At 36.3% G+C, this 23,550-nt stretch overlaps 2 protein-coding genes and 1 non-coding gene across 6 annotated transcripts; 1 reads left to right on the top strand and 2 right to left on the bottom strand.

The window, feature by feature from the left end:
• The first annotated feature begins 301 nt into the window (after positions 1-301).
• On the top strand, positions 302-2,603 carry LOC133521130 (uncharacterized). Its single transcript, XM_061855913.1, has 3 exons — positions 302-488; positions 1,012-1,212; positions 2,072-2,603. Exons 1-3 carry the CDS (start codon positions 422-424, stop codon positions 2,521-2,523), a joined length of 720 nt encoding a protein of 239 aa, XP_061711897.1. The 5' UTR covers positions 302-421; the 3' UTR covers positions 2,524-2,603.
• Positions 2,604-7,743: 5,140 nt separating this feature from the next.
• Trnag-gcc (transfer RNA glycine (anticodon GCC)) lies at positions 7,744-7,814 on the bottom strand. Its single transcript has one exon. It is a non-coding gene; the product is annotated as a tRNA-Gly (tRNA).
• Positions 7,815-8,137: 323 nt separating this feature from the next.
• LOC133521126 (23 kDa integral membrane protein-like) lies at positions 8,138-23,550 on the bottom strand. Of its 4 annotated transcripts, none has more exons than XM_061855908.1 (9): positions 23,360-23,550; positions 21,823-21,927; positions 20,327-20,396; positions 16,572-16,735; positions 15,484-15,672; positions 12,112-12,288; positions 11,220-11,385; positions 10,245-10,327; positions 8,138-8,457 (listed from the first exon to the last, which is right to left on the bottom strand). In XM_061855908.1, the coding sequence occupies exons 3-9, from the start codon at positions 20,349-20,351 to the stop codon at positions 8,359-8,361; spliced, it is 903 nt and encodes a 300-aa protein (XP_061711892.1). In that variant the 5' UTR covers positions 20,352-20,396; positions 21,823-21,927; positions 23,360-23,550; the 3' UTR covers positions 8,138-8,358. The 4 variants fall into 4 exon arrangements, with proteins under 4 accessions (XP_061711892.1, XP_061711890.1, XP_061711891.1 ...); XM_061855906.1 differs by lacking the exon at positions 23,360-23,550 and adding an exon at positions 19,578-19,625 and having other exon boundaries at positions 21,823-21,915; XM_061855907.1 differs by lacking the exons at positions 21,823-21,927; positions 23,360-23,550 and adding exons at positions 19,578-19,625; positions 21,738-21,755.

Genomic DNA, 23,550 nt, shown 5'->3' with positions numbered 1-23,550 from the left:
GGATCCCTTTAGAGGCATGCGGTACTGTGTTCTGAATGTAAAAAATAGAAGAAAATAAATTTTTAGGCGAAAAATTTTTAGCCTTTGTATTGAGGGTTGGCCGACTACGATCTGCCCCAAAGAAACAAATTTTTTTTTTCACGTCGAATTAAATTATCTTACTTTTTCGTAATCAGAACACGATACCTAATATGCGCTTAAACGGATCCCACTATTTTTGTAACACCTTGTATGTAAATTGCGGCTGAAAGAAAATTAATGAAATGTCATTAATTCTCAAAATTGTGTTTTATGTAAATTGTATTTGTGTTTTATGTAACTTTAATAGTTAATTTAATGGTCTATTTTGAATGACTATGGCCAATTAACTTTCTTAATTCCGTATTAAAGTTAGGACGTTAGCTCTGTTACCCGAGCCAAGATGAAACTGGAGTTTTCCTATTTCCAACTTTTTGTACTAATTGTTTATTTTAAATATGTTAAACTAGGTAAGTACTTAATTGTAATGAAATCTCATCATAAACTACAATATACATCGAAAGGTCTCTTGGTAGGTGTTGACTTAGGCAACTGCCTAAGAAAAATAGGTGACAATTTTTTTTAGGAATGTTTTTACTTAAATGTCTTTACAAAAATGAAATTAAAATTGGAATCAAAATGTTCAAAATATTCTCCTTCACTTTGATATAGGTACAAAAGCAAAGTTTGTTAAAATTTTCAATAATATGCCGCAGTAAAAAGATCTACGTATTTCGGGCCACCATGTGGTCTCTGCTATAGCAGATATTAACTATTTGGGACGAAGTAATTTCAATGTGCCTTAGTATTAAAACTACTTATTAGTATTTTCAGTTTTCTATTTGTTTAGTTATTCATTTGATGGTCGTCTAGATTCTCATGATGAGATTCTGAAGAAATCAAGGGAACTCATCAAATACATAAGTATCTACATTTCTAGTGATTTGGGTATTTCGTATTTCAATCATACAGATCAGTATTGAATTTCCCCAGTGCCAGACGAATACTGCCTCTCTCCCCTAAACAAGAGCGACTGCGGGGTCCCTCCAACCCCTGTATTCGCATACTACAAGTACGGATCGAGGTGCGAGATCGAGTTTTGGCGCGGCTGCCCCACCGAGAACATGTTTGAAAATGAGTACCACTGTTCACACTACTGTATAGGAAAGACGAAGTACTATGGACGGGAAAGAGGTATAATACTTTAGGTACTAGTTGCACTTGTATATCTGCCCGCGGGAAAATACTAATACTACTCCTGCTGTGGCATAACGACCCGAAGCTTCGCGAAGTACATCTTGGCCTCTGACAAAAAAGACCGCCACGCTTCTCTGTCCAAAACCGTTTCTGTCCAATCGACGGCGCTGGGACGAAGTGCAAACAGACTTTCCCTAACTAATAACCTTTCGTATGCGCCTGTCAAAAATTTGGCATTTATTTAGAAACCATGACATCTTTATGTTTAAATTGAATTTGGTTGAATATACTTGGAGCAGATGTACTCATAAGCATACCAACGGTTAAGGTCTGTATGCACTTCGTCTCTCCAGCTTAACGTAGTACGTCTGCGAATGTTTGTGCCCGCGGGAAAATAGACCTTTGAAAAACAGACAGACACACACGTTGAGGTTATATTATATATATTCCTGTATAGACACGTCGAAGTATTACGGACGAGAAACAGGTGTTGTTTATTAATTTAGATTTAAAGATGTATTAAATTGATAGCTATTTCCACAGCTTTGACCTCGGAGGTTTCAGTCCCACGACCGGAAGTCGCTTTAAATAAAATGAACAGACAGGTCCAGCAATGGTTAAATGTTGACACAAACAAGTTTCAAGTTTCATACAATCGCTTTAATGGACAAGTGAAAAGAAGATCAAACAAAGAGTAACTTTCGCGTTTCATAAAATACCTGGTCTTTATCACTATAAAGACCAGGTATTTTATTTTTCGCTTTGCACCAAAGCAGTCAATTTGTTTGTAGCAGCACATAGTTTTGGCACATACCTATTACTACTAGGATACTTAATAAGTTTAATGATTTTATAGGTCTCTGGAAAGGAAGAGACAGTATTTCCATAGAAGACTTGAGTTTTAAAGAGCTCGAAGATATAAATAAAATTCTCCACGAAATCGACAAATCAGAAGAAAAATTGGTTTACATAAATCCTGCTCGCAAACCGGCTACTAAAACTACAGTCAAACCCCAAACAGAGGCAACAAAAACTACAGATAAAATCAAAACTACAGATAAAGCTAAAACTACAGATACAAGCAAAACAGAGCAAACGGAAACTACAGTTGATGCCAAAACTGAGGAAATAAAAACTACAGTTGAAACTACAACAGAAGAGGATGAATCAGAAGAAGAATCTGAGGAAGATGATGACACTGAAAAGCCTGGAAGAACTAATGTCACTATAACACAAGAGCCTGTGACAGGGCCTTATATAAACAAACCAACAGCTCTAAAACTAAGACAAAATAGGATGAGTACGTAACAAGTTATTTCAAACAGATTATCCCTTTACCATCAAGACAAAAGTCTATAAATGGAAAATAAAAGTTGTACATGGGTAAATCAAGTTGTTTTCATTAAAGATTTTCATATCTTCTAGACCTCCGGGTTGGCAAACTTTTTAGAGAAAAAGAGTCAAACGCAGTAAAAAGGAGTAATAATATAATTATAGTTCAAAGAGCCACAAGTGTTGTTTTCAATGGTCTAAGAACTCTCAGCGAACCGCGGTTGCCGAACCCTGTTCTACTCGTAGGCGTACAGAGTTAATACTTAATAAATTCGTATTGCCACCTTCGGTTACTATCATCATCAGACCATTTTGATGGTACCTACCACTAAATTGCATTGCACTTCTGCCTATTCTTTCTGTTAAATCAGTAGGTAACGCTTACGTGCTCAGCGACTTACGTGAGCGAATATAGCGCGGCGCGGCGCGGGTGAATCAATCCATTGATATGATACCTATGGAAGTGTCCGACATAGGGCGATCTCGTTGCGAAACTTGCGAACACGAATGCCGTGGGCCGCAACGCCACGCCGCGCCGTTTCGCGTTCGCGAGTTATTCGCTCACGTAAGCCGCTGCGTAACCGTAAAGTGTCAAAAATCACAGAATGATAGTTATCGTGCGTCTCGCCCGCGTCAATACATGTACCGACAAGTACGACCGAAATCCACGATAACTGAATGACATCAGAGATGTTATTCTGATATCTGTGTAGGTTCGAGTTGGCCTGTAAGTCAATTGGTTGCGGAAAATGTAAGGGTATTTTTTAGATGATACAAGATATATATACGTGACTGTACTTCGTGCTTCTGGACATTTTCCGCAAGTCGACAACCATTGTGCCTATTTTGCGTGAATCGAGGTAGCGCTACTCTAACCACGCCCAGCTCCTGCACGAAACCTAGCAATGTTTTCAGGTTGCTAACTGCCCCCTTTAATGTGCACGGAGTCCCTAGATATTTTTACTCCTGTATACTCCTACTGTTTATAGTCTAGATGAATCTGTTTTGTTGTTTCCTCCTTTTCCATGCACGTTCTTCACATGGGTCTGTCTGTTTTACCCATATTGTGCAAGTGTTTGTTTAGTTTGTTTATATCCTGTAATTAATCCTAATATCTTACGTAGTTGGTGTTTAGTGACTGTATTTGTATTCATTACTGTGCGCAATTTTTGTAATGAGAGCAATCAAAAAATCAGGTATTCAGTACAAAAGTTAAATTCGATACAATTGTGTGGAACCCCATATTTTTGGGGTTTTGATAAAATTATCAACCCAAAAAATGAGGTTTCACGTAATTGTATTGAATTGAACTTTTGTACGGGACATCTGCTTTTTTAGTATAACAACAATTTTGTTGCTATAGCAAAAATTGATCATAGAAGTGAAGTTGAGTACAATCGCGTATGATATTGTATATTTGTATCACCTAAAAATGTCACCCAGAATGTCACGTGTAATTTAAATTCCGAGTGTAACCGGCCGAATATTAACAATATAATGTAATATACTATAATATAATATGTATAATACAATATAATATCTTTACAATATAGACCTTTTCAGTGACGCTTAATAATAAATTGGTTCTGTCGTCTAATGTATTACATAAACTTAAGCATTTTCTGAATAACTTTCTTCTATTCTATTCTAATATACATAATAGGTACTATAATATAATATAATATACATTATTCTCGAATATACCGGTAGAAACAACAAAGTCTCTTAATTCATCGCCAGACGTCGCTGAAGAAATTTTGAAGACAAATGTGGCGGAATGTACAGAAATTTTCAAATTTTCGTATGTCACTCCGAACATAGTTCTTAAGACTTTTAGGTCATTAAATATAAAGAAAACAGAAGACCTATGGGGTCTGTCAGTCAAAGTATTACATTCCATTATTGAATCGATTGCACCATACTTAGCTGAGATTTTCAACAGATGCATTGATGCTGGAATTTTTCCAGATATTATGAAACATAGCAAAATTATCCCGTTGTTTAAATCAGGAACAAGAACCGACTCCACAAACTTTAGACCTATTTCAATACTACCGGCATTAAGCAAAGTGTTCGAGAAACTTATTCTAAATCAACTATCGTCACATTTCAACAGAAATAAACTGCAATCAATTTGGTTTTACCAGAGGTCGATCAACTACTGACGCCGGTGTGGTACTTCTAAAACACATCTTTGACGCTTGGGAAAAAGCTCAAGATGCTATTGGAATTTTCTGTGATCTGTCGAAGGCATTTGATTGCGTTGATCACGAAAATTTAAAGAGAAAATTAAGCCACTATGGGATAAAAGCTAGTGCCCTTGACCTTGTCTCATCGTACCTTTCGAATAGAACTCAGCGAGTAGTTATTAATGGAACTCAATCGGCTGGGTCCCCGGTAGCCCTCGGAGTGCCGCAAGGTTCAATTCTTGGTCCCTTCCTGTTTTTGGTATACATCAATGACCTACCAAAAGTTGTGCAAGAAAGACATGATATAGTGTTGTTTGCAGATGACACTTCCCTTATATTTAAAGTGAACAGAAAGGAAAATAGATTCGAGAGCATTAATGACGCGCTATCTACCGTATTAAACTGGTTTACGGCAAACAATTTGCTTTTGAACGCAAAGAAAACCAAATGCATCAAATTTACGCTACCTAACGTCAAGCAGGTAAATAACAGCAAGATTAAAATAAAAGGTGATACGCTGGAATTTGAAGAATGAACTGTTTTCCTGGGAGTCACTTTAGACTCAAAACTGCAATGGCATGCACATATAGCCACTTTAGCCGGCAAACTTAGTTCAGCAGCCTATGCAGTGAGGAGAATCGGACAGCTAACAAACGTAGAGACGGCCAGGCTGGTATACTTTAGTTACTTCCATAGTGTTATGTCGTATGGAATTCTGTTGTGGGGAAAAGCGGCAGACATTCAGACAATATTTGTACTGCAAAAGCGAGCTGTACGTTCCATCTATGGACTGGGCGCTCGAGTATCCCTAAGAGAGAAATTTAAAGATGCAAGCATTCTTACCGTTGCATCTCAATACATACTTGAGAATATTATGTATGTTCGGAAAAACATTAACGAATTCAAGCTTAACAGTGATATCCATAACTATAACACTAGAAACAAGCATAAACTTGCTGTGCCCGCCCACCGCCTCCGTAAGGTTAGTACGTCTTTCGTCGGGAACTGTACACGTTTTTATAACAAAGTTCCCACTGATATAGTGAATTTGCCTCTTAACAAATTTAAGTCACACGTTAAGAGCTCTTTGTTAAGTAAGGCGTATTATGCTGTGAATGATTTCATAGATGATAAGGATGCCTTTAAGCCAGTAGCTTGATCTTGATAGTATGATAAAAATGTCAGTAATAGTGTTTTCGTTTTCTTCCTGTGAAATAACCATACTAGCGTCCAGTAGAACTGACACAAGAGAACATCATGTTCTCGTTTGATTGTATTATTTTAGTTTTGGACACTTAGAGACCTTATACACCTCTAAGATTTTATTTTATTTTAAATTTTATTTTATTTTAAATTTCATTTTATTTTAATACCTATTTTAATGATTTGGACACTTAGAGACCTGTACATCTCTAAGTCAATTTAAATTTATAATTTAGTTTTATAGGTAGGCACTCCTTATGAATAATATGTAGTCGCGGTTATGTGGCGCTATGCCGTCTTTAATGTAACTTACAAGCACAAATGTTGTATCTCACATTTTTTTTTATTATATTTATATTAATACAACCCGGCAGCTTGAACATGTCATGCTCGCTTAAAAGTCTTTACTTACGGTGGCGTCGTTGATCGGGTCGCCACTTTCCCGAATGAAGGTTGAGGGAGGCGATGGCTGAGATACACGTCATACTCGTGAACGGGTGTGGTTTGTGGAGACCGGTCTGTTTAAGCTTACACGGGGTACAGGTTATGTTAAAGTATGTAACTTTACTTTTGAGTGACATTAACGTGAGACACTTCATTCGGTTCTTGTCTGTTTTAATTTTTTTGTCTTTTAATTATTTATATAAGAATTCAAGCCTTGGCGACCCTCTACATCTCTAAGGATAATTTAATATATATTTTTATATTTTATCTCTGACACGTAGAGACTTATACATCTCTAAAGAATTTTAGTATTTTATGGTTTTATTTTTTTATCATAGTTTTTTTTGTGTAATTTGACATTTAGAGACAGTATACATCTCTAATAAAGTATTTATTATTTCATAGATTCGATATTTGTAATTGTTTTTTTTTTAATTTATTGTTTGTAAAAATGGATATGTAAAAGTGCCCCTGTGGCCTATTTGCTGAATAAATGTTTGATATTTGATATTTGATTAGAAAGTTTTGCAATAGACAAATATGAAACAAACAGGTGGCCTCTCACATATACTTTTAAAAACTATATTTCCATAGATAAAGATTGGCTGAAAAAAAAAACTTTCTTTTTAAATTTTCTTACTTATTAAAAAATCTTAAATTTGTATGAAATGAAAATGTATAAAATATGCGTAAATCGCCCTTAGCCCACGCCGACGTTTTCAAAGTTTAAATCTATTTTTTAATAAGTAAATTTTAAAAATAAAGTAAATGTATTCCGCCCAAACATTGTCTATGGAAATATAGTTTTAAAACTTATATGTGATATGCCACCTCATTGTTTCATAATATTTGTTTATTGCAAAACTAATCTGTACCCCTAGTGTAAATATTTTCGACAGCGAAACGTGACGTACGCGTTTGCGTTAAGTGTCATTTTGTATGAGATTTTTGACTTTCCAAAACGTCCCGCTTGGCGCGCTGTTCAAAAACCCATACAAAATGAGACTTAACGCAAACGCGTAGGTCACGTTTCGCTATCGACTAAAATTACACTAGGGGTACTGGTGACCTACGTATTATATTATGTTGTTTAATACACTAGCAGCTGAAAGCACTTGTTTTATTACGATTAATGTTCATTTTGATAATTTAAAGAGTGTGTCGAGTATGTAAGAAACCTAACCTATATTTTATTATCCGTGCCAAATATCATACTAGGCTCAGTAGTTTCGACTCTCACCACTACGGTGGAAAGTATACGTGCATTCTTAGACTACTAGAATCAGTAGTCACGTGGGGTAAAAATCATTGTTAAAATTCGAGATACATTATTCAAAACCTATAAATTTAAAAAACAAATTGCATCGGCCGGGAATCGAACCCGGGCCGCCCGCGTGGCAGGCGAGCATTCTACCACTGAACCACCGATGCTTATAGTATAGAGTTGGAATTAATCCGTCTGCATAGTTATAATACGAATAATCGAATGTTAATAATTAGAAATCAAATGAGAATTGCATGGTATTTTACTATGAGTAATTTGCATGATTTCTGTGATATCCATTTATTTTAACGAGCTCAATATCGGAATAAAATTGCCCTACCAACAGGCAAATTTTTATTATAGCGCCATCTATGTGTCACCTAATGTACTAAGAAGAGGTTAAGTAGTCAGATACGTTTAGTTGCAGGTTGACAGCAGGTTGAACACTGTAGGGTGGCCAACTAACGCGGCGAATAAGGTATAGATGGCGCTAATCTCAAAAATTTATTTTAAGAAATAAATGAAATTCTTGTATAAAGTCGCACTGTAGTTTACTTTTTAACTCGTAAAATAAGAAAATTTCTACAATGACATTTGCAATAAAAAATAAATTAAGTTAGTAATTTCAAGTAATCCGAGATCTTGGCCAGTTTTTTATGCTATTTAGCGGGTTTGGCACATTATGTAAGGTGTTTTGTTGTGAGATGATCATCATTTAGCTTCCTTGTCGTCGGGATTTTCCTTCTCGTTCGCTTTAGCTAATTCTTTTCGCCTCTTGACAAGAATACATCCAAACGCAACCGAAAGCAACTGAAAAAAAATGCAATCTTTAACATGTGAGAGGCAGTCGAGTGGTTTTGTTTTCTTTGGATTAGGTTATATATTTTTAAATAATAACCCATTAATATTAAATAAAATTCTAGATTATAAGGTCATTTGCCAAAGTCTACAGTGTCTTAATTTGATAATAAATTAAATAAAAATATTTTTTTTAATGGCTATCGCCACGAAGGCATTTGCCAAATAAAAATATTATAAAATAAATATTTAGAAAATAAAATGTCAAAATGATAAAAATACTCGTAATCACGAAAAAAAAGGCTCGTGGTATTGAGTCGGATTAAGAAAACTCTTGTTTTGCTAATGCAATGCATTAGCAATGTCAAAGTGAGGAATGTTATCGATAATCTTAAATTTTTATGTCAGTATAACGTTAACAATGATACTTCCTCACATTGTTCCAGCGCTTGTGACACGCGCGCTACATTTACGTCGGTGGCAAACAAGCATACATCCCGCCTGATAGTAAGCAGTCACGAGGAGTTAGCTAACAGTCCGTGAACCTTACCGGCAACCTTACTCACCGGCAGGAACACAACACTATGAGTAGGGTCTAGAGTTTTTTCGCTGCGGTTTAATCATAATCATAATCATTCTTTATTGCAACCATGGTACAGTATAGATGTTATACAATATGATATACAATGTCTCACATGGACCCTGCAAGGGCACAGCATATAATATCTTATTATTCATAACTCATAACATTTATCAAAATTATTTACTTATTTAAGAAAATGAGGCAATTCTTATATTACACATGAGATCACTAATAAATGCCAAACAAATAAATAAATTAATGTACAATATTCATAATACAGATTTAGTTTTCTGTAAGGCGGTACTTCCCCAGTTGGGCTCTGTTCTAGGTCTGGCTGTCTCTTTCCTCTGCTGTGGCTTTCCTTTACCACACAAAGCGAGATGACATTCACATTGCCCATACCTCTCTTTTGGACGTAGACGGGGCCAAAACGAGCTTATAGGCGCGTATGAAACCGCCCTAAGAACAATTTGTCAGGTAACAACCAAAAATCATGAATTATTACTTCAAGTTCGGAGCCATCGGCAACCGTACTAGTATTCAAACAGTTGATTTAAAAAAAAAATTGTTTGTGACTTTTGGTTGTCCTTTGACGAAATTTACCTTTCCTTTAGAGGAAAGAATAGCTTTATGAATCTAAGGAAATAACTGTAATTACATTCCGAGAGAAAACGTTTTCTACTAACTAAATTTCTTTCTGAAACTTTCGCGTTAAAAAAAAATTGTTTTGCAAATTTTGAAAACAACCTATAAACCTAGTTTTTCAATGTGTCAGTAACACACTAAACAATCATGGAGAATGGGAAAAGGTTTAGAAGTGGAAAAATGTTTTCTCCTTTTGTATTGACGATCATGAGCTATGCTTCCCTCTTAATAAGATTGGCAACGGTTTATACAGGAAGTAACAAAAATAGTGGGGATCCGGTGAAGGGTAGGTATATTGGGTATCTTGCTCTGATCTCTGATTAGGAAAAAAAGTACAATTCCACCTTACAGAAAACCACAGCCAAATAACACTAGACCATACTCATAGTGTTGTGTTCCTGCCGGTGAGTAAGGTTGGCAGAGCTCAACAAGGGGGTGGGAGAGGGGTTAAAGATCGGCAATACGCATGTAACTCCTCTGAAGTTGCAGGCGTACATAGGCTACGGAGACTGCTTACCATCAGGCGGGCCGTATGCTTGTTTGCTACCGCTGTAGTATTAAAAAAAATTACCTCAAAAACCAACAGGGCAGTAGAAACATGGAACACCCACTGAGCGGTCTCTGATATGAACATCAGAACATCGCCGCTGCATCCTGCATTAAAAAATATTGATATTTATTCAAAAAAACATAAATAATCTTCGACAATAGCAGATAAATCTAAAAAAAATATAAAACAAAAGTCTCGTCAAAATTGTTATCTTTTCTAATGTTATCCAAAACGAAGTCCTTTTGTCCGGGTCTGCCTAAAACGTAGTCTGACAAATTCGCATTATGACAAAACTTCATTTGAAATTCGCTTATATAATTCCGCGTAGCGAAATTCGCAGTCGTTTTTTCCCCCAGGTAGGTTAGGTTTGTTAGGTAGCTTCAGATGCTCAAAGGGCAAACTATACCCAGAAATAGGAGCCCCGCAAAGTGGGGCTCCGTCTAGTTACGTTTAAGAGGATATGTTTTTGGAAAATAAACGATTAGAAAAGACCTATTATAGGAGCTTTTGGATAAAAACGTAATACATAAATATTAGTCTCACTGTGCCAGATTCGCTATTGGACAATAATGCAAGAGGCCTAAGTCTTCTTGTGCCAAATTCCCATTTGGCCTTAGTCTTAGTGCGACTATTTCTCGGTTGGTCTAGGCATGACGCGAATTAGTCAGACTACGTTTTAGACAGACCCGGATAAAAGGATCGCTCTTTCTCTTGAAGCAGGTCTGAGCGCTCCGAGTCATACGTTGGGCAGCATGAGATCGGCACGTCGGGCGTTTGCAGCCCGTTGTGGGTGTAGTCATATGAGAATTGATAATTAATAGACAAATACCTGTGTCAAAGAACTCTCTTCTGTCCTTGCACATGAACCGCACCTTCTCTTGAAGCAGGTCTGAGCGCTCCGAGTCGTAGGTTGGGCAGCATGAAATCGGCACATCGGACGTTTGTAGCCCGTTGTGCGTGTAGTCATATGAGAATTGATAATGAATAGACAAATACCTGTGTCAAAGAACTCTCTTCTGTCCTTGCACATGAACCGCTCCTTCTCTTGAAGCAGGTCTGAGCGCTCCGAGTCATAGGTTGGGCAGCATGAAATTGGCACATCGGGCGTTTGTAGCCCGTTGTGGGTGTAGTCGTAGGGGGATTGGAATCCGCAGCAGTGGAACTGTAAGGATGATCATTAGTATAAGTACAATAAGTCACATAAAAGAACTTGGGGTGACGATAGGGTATATAGTAGAATGATAGAGAAGCGTAATAAAGAGCGCACTTCATAGAAGGTTTCGCTCTTTATATGGGAAACTAACTCTGTTATCGCCATTTGTTAGTCTTGTGGCACGTTAACATTGACAGAGTTCATAGATATTTGGAGCCGCAGCCAAGTTAAAAACCTTACTACCTCAACAGCCATCAGTTCTACGAGTAATGTGCTCCGCCCACTGGAATTTAAGTCTGGCAACTCTCTGAACTATTTCGCCCTTCGTTTTCTTGCGGATCTCCTCATTTCAGATTCGTTTTTAGCATCTTATAGGTTGCTTTCTGGATTTAATAGTACCTAATGAAATAATTAGGAACAGTTACCTCAAGTTAACAGCAGGACGCACACATGCTTCAAATTAAATTAAATTGTATTTTAGCGTGTAAGCAATTGCACTCTTTTGGGAGGGTTTCCACGAAAGACAAGACAAGCGTCAAGATCCTTTGGAGGTTCCTTGACATTAAGCTGAGTGGAGAAGTTTGCAGTGACGCCTTATAATAAGTTGGTTCTATGTCTCATGTTGTACTTTAATTTAATTAGAAGTTGGTAAATACCTCATAATGACGCAGCATCGAAGTTAGATGTATTATTAGCTTACCTGAAGAAAGATTTTATAATAATTCTAGTACTCACAGTAGACTGTGTCGTAGCCCACATCTTGACATGCCTTGGACTGTGCTGCTTGGCTGCCAAGTCGAAGGAATCTTTCAGCGACTGCTGTATATGGTCTGCGTCTTTCGGCGACACCCGCACGGATGCGCCGGCGATGATGCCCTGGATTACAATGAGGATTGACAGCACTATCGTCGCCTGGAAAGATAATAAAATATGAAGAAAATAAAAAAGGACGAGTGACAAGTGATGGATCCTAGTAGGTATGATTTCGGGAAGTGACGATGTAATTGGGTTGATGGTAGTTAGGTGCCTTGTGATCAGGTATCTCTGTATATTTTCAGAGTTGATTAAAAATAATAAGTACGATCAATTCCGACAGAGATGTTTTTACGATTACGTAAAGTTGGTTGGGAACGTAAAGTTTAATCGAAGATACTTAACACAAATCAGCCCGGGTAGATAATAGTATTTTTAATTATGAGGACAATGAAATGGCAATTTCTTTCACATAGTCTGGGTAGTGAGTACAGTGCCAGCTGTCACTTCTATATGATGTGAAAAATATTATCGCAAAGACAATCATACATAAATCGACAAACGTCAACCAAAATATTTATTTATTTATTTAAACTTTATTGCACAGATTTACAAAAAGAATACAAATGGCGTACTTAACGCCTTAAGTTATTCTCTACCAATATTTGATATTTGAAAAAGTAAAAATGTGTCGGGAAGTGACTTGACCATTTCCATACATTATTTAAGTGTCCATTGGCATTTTCTATCGACAATTTGTCATCTTGGCCAATTATAGGTAAGCTACAAGTTGTCTCATATCTGAGTGTGAATCTGAGACACCAATATCAATCTTATTGTCCCCCGCTTGACGGTAGGTATTTATATTAGAGTGCTCACTCCGTACATCAGTACCACTAGTGTAAATAAATTCGATTTTGAAACGTGACGTACGCGTTTGCGTTTAGTCTCATTTTGTATGGGTTTTTGAACAGCGCGCCAAGCGGGACGTTTTGGAAAGTCTAAAATCTCATACAAAATGACACTTAACGCAAACGCGTACGTCACGTTTCGCTGTCGAAAATATGTACACTAGAGGTACAGTACCCCTAGTGTAAATAAATTCGATTTCGAAACGTGACGTACGCGTTTGCGTTTAGTCGCATTTTGTATTGGATTTAGAAAGAGCGCGCCAAGCGGGACGTTTTGGAAACTCAAAATCCTATACAAAATGAGACTTAACGCAAACGCGTTCGTCACGTTATGATGTCGATCAAATTTACACTAGGGGTACAGTATTCTTATCAAAACGCTTATGATTTTCGTAGTCGACTTCTCGCTAGATGTCACGAGTGTCACGACAATTTACATCTAATATTATAAATAGAGATAATAGAGTTCCAGTTGATCCAGTTATAATATTAGCTGAAAATTATTGAGCATTAGAATTTTCATTCGTCACGACATCTGTTCTTAAATTGCAGTACTGATAAATCCGCTACTTGACACTAGATGTCGACTACGAAAATAATAAGCGTTTTGGTAAGAAAACTGATGTATGGAGTGAACATTACTATGTATTTAGTAAAGAAAAGTGAAATTACCGGACATTCAATTAAGCGATTTCACCCGAAGCCTTCAAGGATCGCGTGATAGGCTACACGTCCAGTGAACTTGAAGGGGTATTATTAACACAAGGCCTTTACCCTGGCCGATTAGCATAACACTACATACGGAGGTTCCAGTGCCTATAGTACTTCTTGGTCTGAGTAAACTGGATCTATATAAGAAGGTGAGTCGGACCACGCTAACTTTTCATGCCAAGTGCTTCGTCAAGTTTTGCGCTCGTCATAATACCAGAATATGGGCATAGAATCGAATGCACAATATTGCCTGTCAAATGTCAAAAGTGCGACGAAAATTGGAATGATGTCAAGTGTCTTTGGAAGTATTGCATTCAGGGGCCTATTTTTCGAACGGTATTAGATTAGTAATATTAGTCCACGAGCTGGCAAGTCGTATGGGTTACCATCTTCTTCTTCACGTGCCATCTCCGTTCAGGAGGTTGGCGACCATATGTCTATTTCTCTATGTTCAGTCATGCGAATTAGTCCATCCTATGCTCTTCACTTTTAACCAGTCTCTTATATTTTTATTCTTATGTTTTTAGTCCATGATGATGATGGGTTACCATGGCAACACACTAATAATATTAGACTAATACCGTTCGAGAAATGGGCCCAAGAAATAATATTTAATGTATTGCGTAAATTATTTGCTTTTGTAACACGGCCCGATTCGAACTTATAAATTCAATTCGGATAATAAGTCCAAAGTGACGTTTCTTCAAACAAAAATGTCACTTTTGACACTGAAAATTATTTTTTGATAAGTAATAAAATGGTAATAAAAAATATGTTTACCACAATACAAAGGTTTGCCAAACTGCGGAGCAGTTACCATAATATCAAAACACTGTATAGCAAGCATATACTTATTAATTTTCCACAATGGTTTTCTTGCCCCCTTTTTATACCCTTTTATTGTTCATATGCATGACGGTATATATCCTAGATACCTATTTAGTAATGCATACATACCTAGAAACATTTTTATGACCGTTCATTGTTTTACATAACATTGTTCTTTTTAATATATACCTACTACCTTAAAGGTCTCGTTATCCTTTATGGGTAGCAAATAGCAATAAATGATTTACTTAGGTATGTACTGACATTTATGCAATTTAAAATGATTAACTAGCCACACGATTACATTTAAATAAGTTGGTATATCAATTCTAAAATCATGGACAAATTTAACGGTCATTGGGAATTGCAACCTACCATAACTAATCTTTTAATTTAATATATTTAATTTACTTTGTTTGTCACGTTGTACAAACGTTAAAGGGACGCAGTGTTGATCACAAGTACCACTAGCGCCAAAAACGCCCCCTGTCCCCATGCACTTACCGCAATATGTCGGCCTAATTTTAAAGAGCACGTCGTTATTTGCGTGTAAACGACCGGTGCATACTACTATAGTGCCTATAGAGCCACCAGACGCCCCGAGTCGTCGCTTACCACATATATGGGCCTAATCTTGGACGAACACGTAGCGATCGGTGCATACAGGATCATGGCAATAGTAACTGCAGCAATTACTGCCAGTACTTACTACAAACGCCAAAAACGCGTCGAGTCGTCAGTTAACTCTTACTTAGCAAAATATCGGGGGAATCTCGCATAAACAACCTTAGTCTTAATCCATTTGCTGTTGATTATCTCAAATGATTATCTTATCTTATTTGCGAATCCTTTGTCTATGGCAAGAGTGACTACCAGACGCCCCGAGTCGTCATTTATTTCTTACCACAAATATCGGCCTAATCTTCTTCGTACACGTAGCAATTTGCGCATAAACGACTATCGCGATGGTGACCGCAGCCGTGACCGCCAATACCACTAGCGCCACCAGACGCCCCGAGTCGTCCTGGGCGTCCATGGCGCTTGCTGCCACGGCCGACATCGTCGATACGGCGATTAGGGATATCGCTAGGAGCTGAAAAGGTTTTTAGTTTTTAGTGTCGATAATAAATAGATGAATTTTTAAACAGACATACAATTTAGAAAAGGTCACTTCTGTTAATAATACATCAAAGTTAACGACTCGAGATATCCCGTTATTTTTATCCCAAACTAAAACATAAATGTGAAATGAGAGCCAAGTTCAATATTATGAATATGTGTCGGTGTTGACTCGCCGACAAAAGAATTGAGATGTATATGGGTGCCAAGTTCTGTGCTGTGTAGAAAACCCTGTAATTATAAAGGGTTTGACTTGGCTAGTTTTTACCACAGGTTTTTAGAAAAGTAACATAGACAAATATAATACATACGTAAAGGTGCCGCGTAAAAACACTAAAAACTAGCTTTAGGCTCCCTTAACTTTGCGATGTCTACAGGAAAGACGCGAATGGGTTTGCTAAAAAATGTGTATGACCCAGCGGACATACCTATGATTAATTTAGGTACATCAACTTTGTTTTTTTTTTCTTTTTGGTGGAAAAGTGTTTTTATTGAACACATAATGTGAGTATTTACATTTACAAAAATATCCCCAAAAAATGTTATCCAACTTTATATAACCAATATATTATAAAAAATGTAATATGAAATACTCGTATATATCCCAATACCGACGACCGGTTTGGCCTAGTGGGTAGTGACCATGCCTACGAAGCTCTGCTGGTCCCGGGTTCAAATCCTGGTAAGGGCATTTATTTGTGTGATGTGCATGGATATTTGTTCCTGAGTCATGGGTATTTTCTATGTATTGTCTAAGTACCCTCAACACAAGCCTTATTGAGCTTACTGTGGGACTTAGTCAATTTGTGTAACAATGTCTTATAATATCTATTTATTTTATTTTTATTACTTGTATATAGATTAAAAACTTACTGCAGTGACTACAGTGATCACGCTGAACGCGATGCCGACGGCTTTCGCACAAGCTCTTAGCTTCTTCACGTCTTTCGCATCCTTTTGTACATCTACTTTCAGCTCGTTTTCTTTCTGCTCCATATTCTGCTTCATGTCTTCCAGGGTTTGGCCTTGTCCGGCGACTGGTAAAGATTCAACATCACTAGTTACAATACATTACAAATACACATACGACCCGATTCGAAGAATGATTAAGACACGTTTAAGATCTTGAGAAAATCGATAACTAAAAGACTTGTCAAAATTGACGTTTATTTCGATTCCGCTGCTATCCCAATAAGATCTATCTACGATATTTCTGACGTCAATGTGACATTGGTTGCGAATCGAGCTGCTTCTGTCAATTATACGACATACAAACGATATCTAAATGAGAACTTATCTAAACCAGAACTTCTCATTATCGTATCTCATTCTCCGAATCGGGCCGTTACTAGTACATATGGCGCTACTTTACGGCATTAGTGAGATAATTAGCACATTACGTAACTATGTCGAAAATTTCAAGACCATGTGTAGTGTATAAAACTCGTACATGTGCGTTTGTAATAAATTCGCAACTCGTGTCGATTTAAAACACTCCCTTCAGCCGTGGCCGCAACGCAAAAATATCAACGTAATATTGAGCCAACCAATTCATTCCGTAGAATTAGACAATTTAAAAAACTTTATAAGATATAGGTCTTAAAAAACATACAATAAGGCATAGTATTTTAATTTAAATAATTGCTTTACTCTGCGTTAAATTAGAATATTAAATATAATAAAAAGCATTGACAGAAATTAGAAAATAAATGTAATTAACATGTACTTAACGACATAGGTAGGGCGTAAAACAGCATAAATATTATATTTAGTAATATACATTTCCAGGAAAATTGATGTCGTGCTTATTGTTGTGTGCGTGTGTAAGTATTCTATTCTGACAAGTACTGTGACGTGAAATTAATGAGTTACGTAGTGAATAAATTAAGTAGGTAGGTGTTAATTAATTATCCCTGTAAATACGAATGTTACATAACCAGCGTCAATAGTAGATTGTTAACCAAGGGAATGGTGCCTTTTGCCCGAGTGGAACACTCTAATGTACTTTTAATTTGCAACCTAGTGAAGAGTACAGAATGGAAACTGTACCAAAAATCCATTTAAAACCAAATTTACATTGCTTATGGTAAATAAGGAAAAAAACGTACTTGGAAAGTAAAATGCTCTAGAGCAGAAACGTATCAGTTTCTGCATACTTTATAGAACAACAATGTTCCACTTTCAGATGAGAAATGAAAAGTAAAGTATTATTGACTTAAGACATAGGTTTTTAAAAACTTACAATTAGCTAATGCCCCACTTGATTGTGTGGTATATTACTTATGTTCAAATAGATGTTCCATCAGACACACAGGCGTATTCTAATTTTAATAACAGGATAGGAATTATATCCGGATTAGATATATTAAATTAACCACTTATGTCATAAAAAAAAGCGTGGTCGTGCCAGATAGCATCTACCCAGCACGACCACGACCCCGGTGTCACAGTGCCTAAACCGTATGAGTAATTTTTTTTAATACAAGTAAAAAAAAATGTTTTTTTTTTTCGTAAATTTGTACCACAAAAGAAAATACTATAAATCTGCGGTCATACTGTATATCATCACACTTGCTAGTTGAAATCCGCATGAAAATTTGTTCTGTCGATTTTGACTTAATCGCGAACATACAGACAGACGCGGCGCGGGACTTTGTTTTATAAGGTAAACATTTTTTTTTTTGATGTCATTTTTAAAAAATGTGTAAAAAATAATTTTTTTTCCAAAAAAAATTATTTTACGTACTTTTGGGTCAGCCTGTGTGTTAATATCCTGTCCGCTTATAATTTACTTTTCATTTCTCATGCTCTGAGAGAGGGACATTGTTGTTCCAAAAAAAGCGCAGAAAGCGATATGTTTCTGCACTAGAGCATTTTACTTTCCAAGTACGTTTTTTCGTACTTCAGATGGTATACTAAGAAGTAATTTCTACTGTACTAGAAGTGATTTCTACTGTGCTAGAAGTAATTTATACTGTACTAGAAGTAATTTATACTGTACTAGAAGTAATTTCTACTGTACTAGAAGTAATTTATACTGTACTAGAAGTAATTTCTACTGTACTAGAAGTAATTTATACTGTACTAGAAGTAATTTCTACTGTACTAGAAGTAATTTATACTGTACTAGAAGTAATTTCTACTGTACTAGAAGTAATTTATACTGTACTAGAAGTAATTTCTACTGTACTAGAAGTAATTTCTACTGTACTAGAAGTAATTTATACTGTACTAGAAGTAATTTCTACTGTACTAGAAGTAATTTATACTGTACTAGAAGTAATTTATACTGTACTAGAAGTAATTTATACTGTACTAGAAGTAATTTATACTGTACTAGAAGTAATTTCTACTGTACTAGAAGTAATTTCTACTGTACTAGAAGTAATTTCTACTGTACTAGAAGTAATTTTTACAAGATGCCTGGATAAGCGTCGCAGTAAGTAGCGTAAGTTTTTCCATAATATGACGTGTCTTTCGTTTAGATATTAACACCTCACACATAAGGTTGGGTTAGGTTAGGTTAAAACATATTTAAAACTGGGTCTAACGCGAATTTATAATGTTACCTTTATTTCCGACGTTTCGACGCAGGTGTCACGGGTAAACTTTTTTATAGACTTTTCGTCGGGTATTACACAAATCTCTGTTTTGACATTTTGCTGGGACATCAGCCGCGACCACAACCAGTGAATCCTGCGTCGAATCGTCGGAAATAAAGGTAAGAACATAAATTCACGATTGACAAAACCAGGTATATGTTGTAAAATGTGTTCACAGCGCGAAAGTTTTATATGTTAAGTAGGTTAGCTTTAGTTTAGCTTAGTTTTTTTGTTTATCTATACATATATTTTGGTGCGAGCAATTTGAGATGATTACCTCGATCTTTCCTGAACCCGTACAGGGCGTAGAGCCGTTGTAAGAAGTCTGGATATGCAAATAATGAATAAAATGCCCGGTTAATTATATGAATGTATAAACCAGATGTTAGTTACTATGATGTTTTTTATATATGTAAGCGTCGGTTTTATAAAAATGCCATTAGATGGCACAGAGTGATTTTATCAACTTTTATACCAGACCTACTCTGAGAGATAAATATATGGTTTAAGGTGACCGGCGCGCGGGCGAAGTGCGCCATGCCGCCTAAGTGCGCCTACCTTTAATATATCGAATACTGCTTACAGAATACTAGTAATATTACTAGTAGCTTACAGTTTTATTAGTAGTACAAATAACTAGTATTCTATAAGCAGTTTTGCAATGCATATTAAAGGTGACTTAGACGACATGGCGCACTTTGCCCCCCTCACCTTTGCATGCCTTATATAGAATATAAAATACTTTTGGTACCGCATGCCGTTAGCGTAACAGAAAGTTGTTTGTTCAATACAGAATTTCAATGTACAAACAAATGCCATTTTTTGACAATATTCGTGAGCAATATATTGCATTCGTTCAAAACATTTATTTATTATGAACACGAGCTTTGACTAATATTTATAAAACCGAATCTTATATGATCAGTGTGGAAAACATACAATTCTTTATTGCAGTTATTGAGAAAATATATAATATTCAATAAGTACATGCTTATAAATTATGAAATATAATAATAAGAAACTTACTTGAGCTCTTCTTGGTGTCCGTCATTTTGAATTTGGTCTGCAATAATACCCAGGGAGTGGCGAGTGCGCACTAAAAACATGGCGTCGTTTTAACAAACGAGTCAAATCAACTGAGGTCAATGGTAATGTTGGTAAGAGGCGGTTATTTAAACAAATAAACATATGTTGACATTTTAAGAGTCCCCAGCAAGCTCGGTCTTCCATAAAAACGTAGTTACGCTCTCATTTTAAAACGACTAAGTAGATTGCTCTGAGGGTATAAGGCTGTAATTAGTTTATCTAGCCTCAGATATCATAGTTAAAAAACACAGCGAATTTAAGATTTTCATACAAAACTTATTTTGCTCTATATCGTTTGTTTTATAAGGTGGAGCAATATGAACTAATTTCAGCCCTAGATATACCTCAAGTTATTGTATATGGAAAGTTTCATTACAATCCAACACATATTTTTAAATTAGAACGCAACTCCGTTTGTATGGGAAGGTAAAATTCGGCCATGCTTGCCGGGGTCTCTTAGAGTTATAATAAATAAATCGTTTTGTAAGAAATGTTTTCTTTTGGTCTATGATGAGTTTAGAAGGTGAACTGCATAGAGGAAAACGTACTAATGTTTTACTTGTATGGCCCAATGTGCATTTCAATATACTCCGTTTCAATCTAATTAATTAGGATCTTTTACAAACCAAATAAAATAGAAAAAAAGAAAAAAAATGGAAAATTTGGTATGGTGGGCCTTACGAGGTTATAATGCGAAAGTAACTCTTTCACGCATAAACCGCTGAACCGATTTAGATAAAATATAGATGAAATCAAATCCTCCTTGAAATCTTTCTAATGATATTAAACTCAATGTGGCTGCGTTTTATCATTGAGGAGTCCTTCAGACTGCGTCATCAAATCAGTTTCGTGTTAACATACATTGTCATCTAAGTTACAAAAGTTTACTAAAAAATCAGCTCTGACACCTTACAGGCCAATTCGAACATGCACTGACGTCAAACTGATATTAGAACGATTTTGGAATCATAGCAGTTAGGTGTCATTCGCGCGGGCATCAGTGCACGTTTGAATTGGCCTATTAGTTTGATTTTAACTTTTAAAAATGTGTAATAAAACCATAATTTGGATGAGTGACCGAGGGGCCACTTTTTGACAAGAAAAACTAGATCTACCTGTATAACGTCAGTTGACACCAAAACTCACTAATTACTACCACAAATTCAGAGCCATAGTGCACCATAGTAGTACAAAAACAAGGTTAATTTTTGATTACTCCTTTTGTAATTAATTAGTTTTGGTTACAATAATAACATAATGTTAGGTGGGGCAAAAGAAACACTTGTATGAAAAAAATTACATTACTAAAATAAAACGGATGCATGAATAAAATTAACTTAAAAATACTTACGGACTTTCCTCATAGTGTCTCTTGCCCCGAGCAAAATAAACTATGTTTCTTTTACCACATAACATTATTTATGTAATATACATACCTTAGGACGTGAAATATCCCATGTCTCGCACGCCCAGCTGGCACACTACCTCCATTTATACTTGCTCACAATGGCCCACGGTCCAACGCTCCATCGGTTCGACTCCTGCGCACAATACAGCATTTACTTTACGCGCTGCGGTGTATGGCGTATTAGATGATAGTGTATTGTTAAATAGAAGCAAATACCTAACAAATATCATGTGTTCAATTTCTCGTATATTTTAATGTTCCACACCCATTACTATTAATTTTGTTTGGCCTGAGGGTTGACCGGTAGAGGTTGATGCAGCTTTTATTATGATTGCCACAAGGTACGAAATAAGACAGAAACTAAATTCCTTGACCGTATATCTTATAGGGTTGAAAGCCTATTCAGAGTTAAAAATCATCCTAATATGTCATCTCACTCGTCCTAGTTTGTATGCATCAATCGATAACATGTTAACATTTAACTCATATATTAACAACTGGTTACCATGACATTTTAAAGTTTACTGGTCCATGTTATAATCAGAGGGCTTACCGCGGACCACGATCGACGTGTTGCCTCTCTGTAGCACTTATAAATATGTACATATTAGTACGTAACGTCAAACGTGGTTCGCGGTAGGCCCTCAGTAGCCTAGCGCAGGGGGCTCCCAAAGTTTTTGTAGTACGACTTCCTTGTCTTGCGCGTATCTCTAGAATCTAGAGCCGGTGAAGTACCTAATCATACCAGTACCAAACGTCCTTGAGACAGTTGAAACAACGCTATAATGTCCGGGGCGACAAGTTTAGGAATCCTTGGCTTATCGGGAGTGATAGTAAGAGAATCACTACACCTGATAAAACAAAGTCCCTCGCCGCGTCTGTACGTCTGTATGCTGGCGAAAAACTCCAAAACTACGGAACAGATTTTGATGCAGTTTTCACCAATCAATAGAGTGATTCTTAAGGAAGGTTTAAGTGTATAATATAGTACCTAAATACTAAAACATAGTGTCCTGCCGAAACATTTTTTGAGAAAACTTACTTAATCAATGTTAGGTTCCGGTATATTTTAATACGAGTTGTTCTCGATGTATTCTGATTGAAAAAAAAAAAAATTGTGAGTTATCGAATGGCAAAATTCTTTTTACCTCAGCAGCTCGAACAACCCTACTATCGTCACTTCAGGGATTGAGACAAAGTAGCTTTTTAATTTAAAGAAAAGGCCATGAATACAGGAATATTTCTAGAAGTTTTCGTCATAATGATGATTGATGATGCCTTTCATTCCTGAATGTAAATAAATGTGGTTAACTTTACTTTATGTTGAACTTTTTTAACCTTTGATATGTTCTCACTATTGAGGTGAAAAGTTGTAAGTGTCACACGAGAGCAAAGTTATTTTACATCTCGTGTTTTTGAGTCCCTCGCTACGCTCAAGATTCTAACTGAGAATCACACTCGCAAACGCAAAAAAACACCTTTCCTCTCTTGTTGCACAAATATCTATTCCGGCACCGTACTAATTTCAAAGTCACAAGTTATTTTCAAGTTCAATAGGTATCTACCTATATTACACTCTTGGTGTTTTGAAATTTCCAAAAAAATATCACAAAATACTCTCAACTAAATTTCAAAGCACCAGAACTTTAACAGAATCACTATATTTACACTTTTTCAATTATAATAAAATTTATAATATAAAATAAAATGGCGTGAGATTGGCAGCGAATTCAAGTCCGTACTAAACGCAATAAAA

Source organism: Cydia pomonella, chromosome 9, assembly GCF_033807575.1.
Source record: "Cydia pomonella isolate Wapato2018A chromosome 9, ilCydPomo1, whole genome shotgun sequence".
In the NCBI taxonomy this organism is placed as follows: Eukaryota; Metazoa; Arthropoda; class Insecta; order Lepidoptera; family Tortricidae; genus Cydia; species Cydia pomonella.
Note: the sequence above shows the minus strand (reverse complement) of the source record. Positions and strands in the feature narration are given on the sequence as shown.